Source organism: Helobdella robusta (assembly GCF_000326865.2).
Source record: "Helobdella robusta unplaced genomic scaffold HELROscaffold_24, whole genome shotgun sequence".
NCBI classification, from domain to species: domain Eukaryota; kingdom Metazoa; phylum Annelida; class Clitellata; order Rhynchobdellida; family Glossiphoniidae; genus Helobdella; species Helobdella robusta.
This window is the reverse complement of record NW_008704261.1, coordinates 2,372,567-2,373,660: the sequence shown is the minus strand read 5'-3', so window position 1 is coordinate 2,373,660 and position 1,094 is coordinate 2,372,567. Positions and strand designations below refer to the sequence as shown.

Here is a 1,094-nt window from a genome sequence, read left to right as displayed (position 1 = left end):
TGTCTGTCTTGTCGGTCGGTCGGTCGGTCGGTCGACTAGCTTCTTGTCTTTCTTTCTTTTTTTGTTGCAAAGGAAAATCGATCATGTCTGGAAGGGGAAAGGGTGGTAAAGGTCTGGGTAAAGGTGGAGCCAAGCGTCACCGCAAAGTTCTCAGAGACAACATCCAGGGCATCACAAAGCCCGCAATCCGCCGTCTGGCCAGAAGAGGCGGGGTCAAACGCATATCAGGTCTGATATACGAAGAGACCAGAGGCGTTCTCAAGGTGTTCCTTGAAAACGTCATTAGGGACGCCGTCACTTACACCGAGCACGCAAAGAGAAAAACCGTAACAGCCATGGACGTCGTGTACGCTCTCAAGAGACAGGGACGTACCCTCTACGGTTTCGGCGGTTAAAGGCCCACAGACTTAAACTTACGTAAACAACGGTCCTTTTCAGGGCCCCTCAATATATCGACGTCGAGTCTTAGCCTGTCGACGGCTGGCTGCCACATCAAACGAAACTATATCCCTTTTTTATTGTTCGCTTCGATGCCGTAATGAGCGATAATGTAATTATTTTTTTATTAGGCGAAACGAAATGAAAGCTGCTATTTTTCCAATTTGTTTGTACGTAAATACATTTTTACAAGATTTTTGGAAATCAAGCAAAACCTATAGTAACATGGTCATCACGTAAAAGTCAAAAGGTAGGCTACTTGCGAGAGGCAGGCCGTTGTGAAAACATTTCATGAAAACAGTTCAACAAGTACAAAAGTAGTCTTAAAACAACACATTAAATAAGATTAATCGTCGTTGTGAAAACAGTTCAACAAGTACAAAAGTAGTCTTAAAACAACACATTAAATAAGATTAATCGTCGTTCACTATGTGATTCAAAAAGTAGATGTGATAGAATACCTGGTTAAGCTATAAAATAATTAACGGATCGACGATATAATCTTCCAGAGAAAATTTTTAAATATTGTACGACAAAACGTCATTATACAAATGTTTGTGTTTGTTTCATTTATTTTATTTAATCACATTCATTCCTTCCATAAAGCTTACGAGACTGTTAATTTGGATGCTTGCTTACGATCGTAAATGATCACG

At 40.5% G+C, this 1,094-nt stretch overlaps 1 protein-coding gene across 1 annotated transcript; it reads left to right on the top strand.

Moving 5' to 3' along the window:
- Nucleotides 1-83: 83 nt before the first annotated feature.
- HELRODRAFT_172808 (hypothetical protein) lies at nucleotides 84-678 on the top strand (the record flags this gene model as incomplete). Its single annotated transcript, XM_009019438.1, has 2 exons — nucleotides 84-390; nucleotides 632-678. 2 exons carry the CDS (start codon nucleotides 84-86, stop codon nucleotides 676-678), a joined length of 354 nt encoding a protein of 117 aa, XP_009017686.1.
- Nucleotides 679-1,094: the final 416 nt, after the last annotated feature.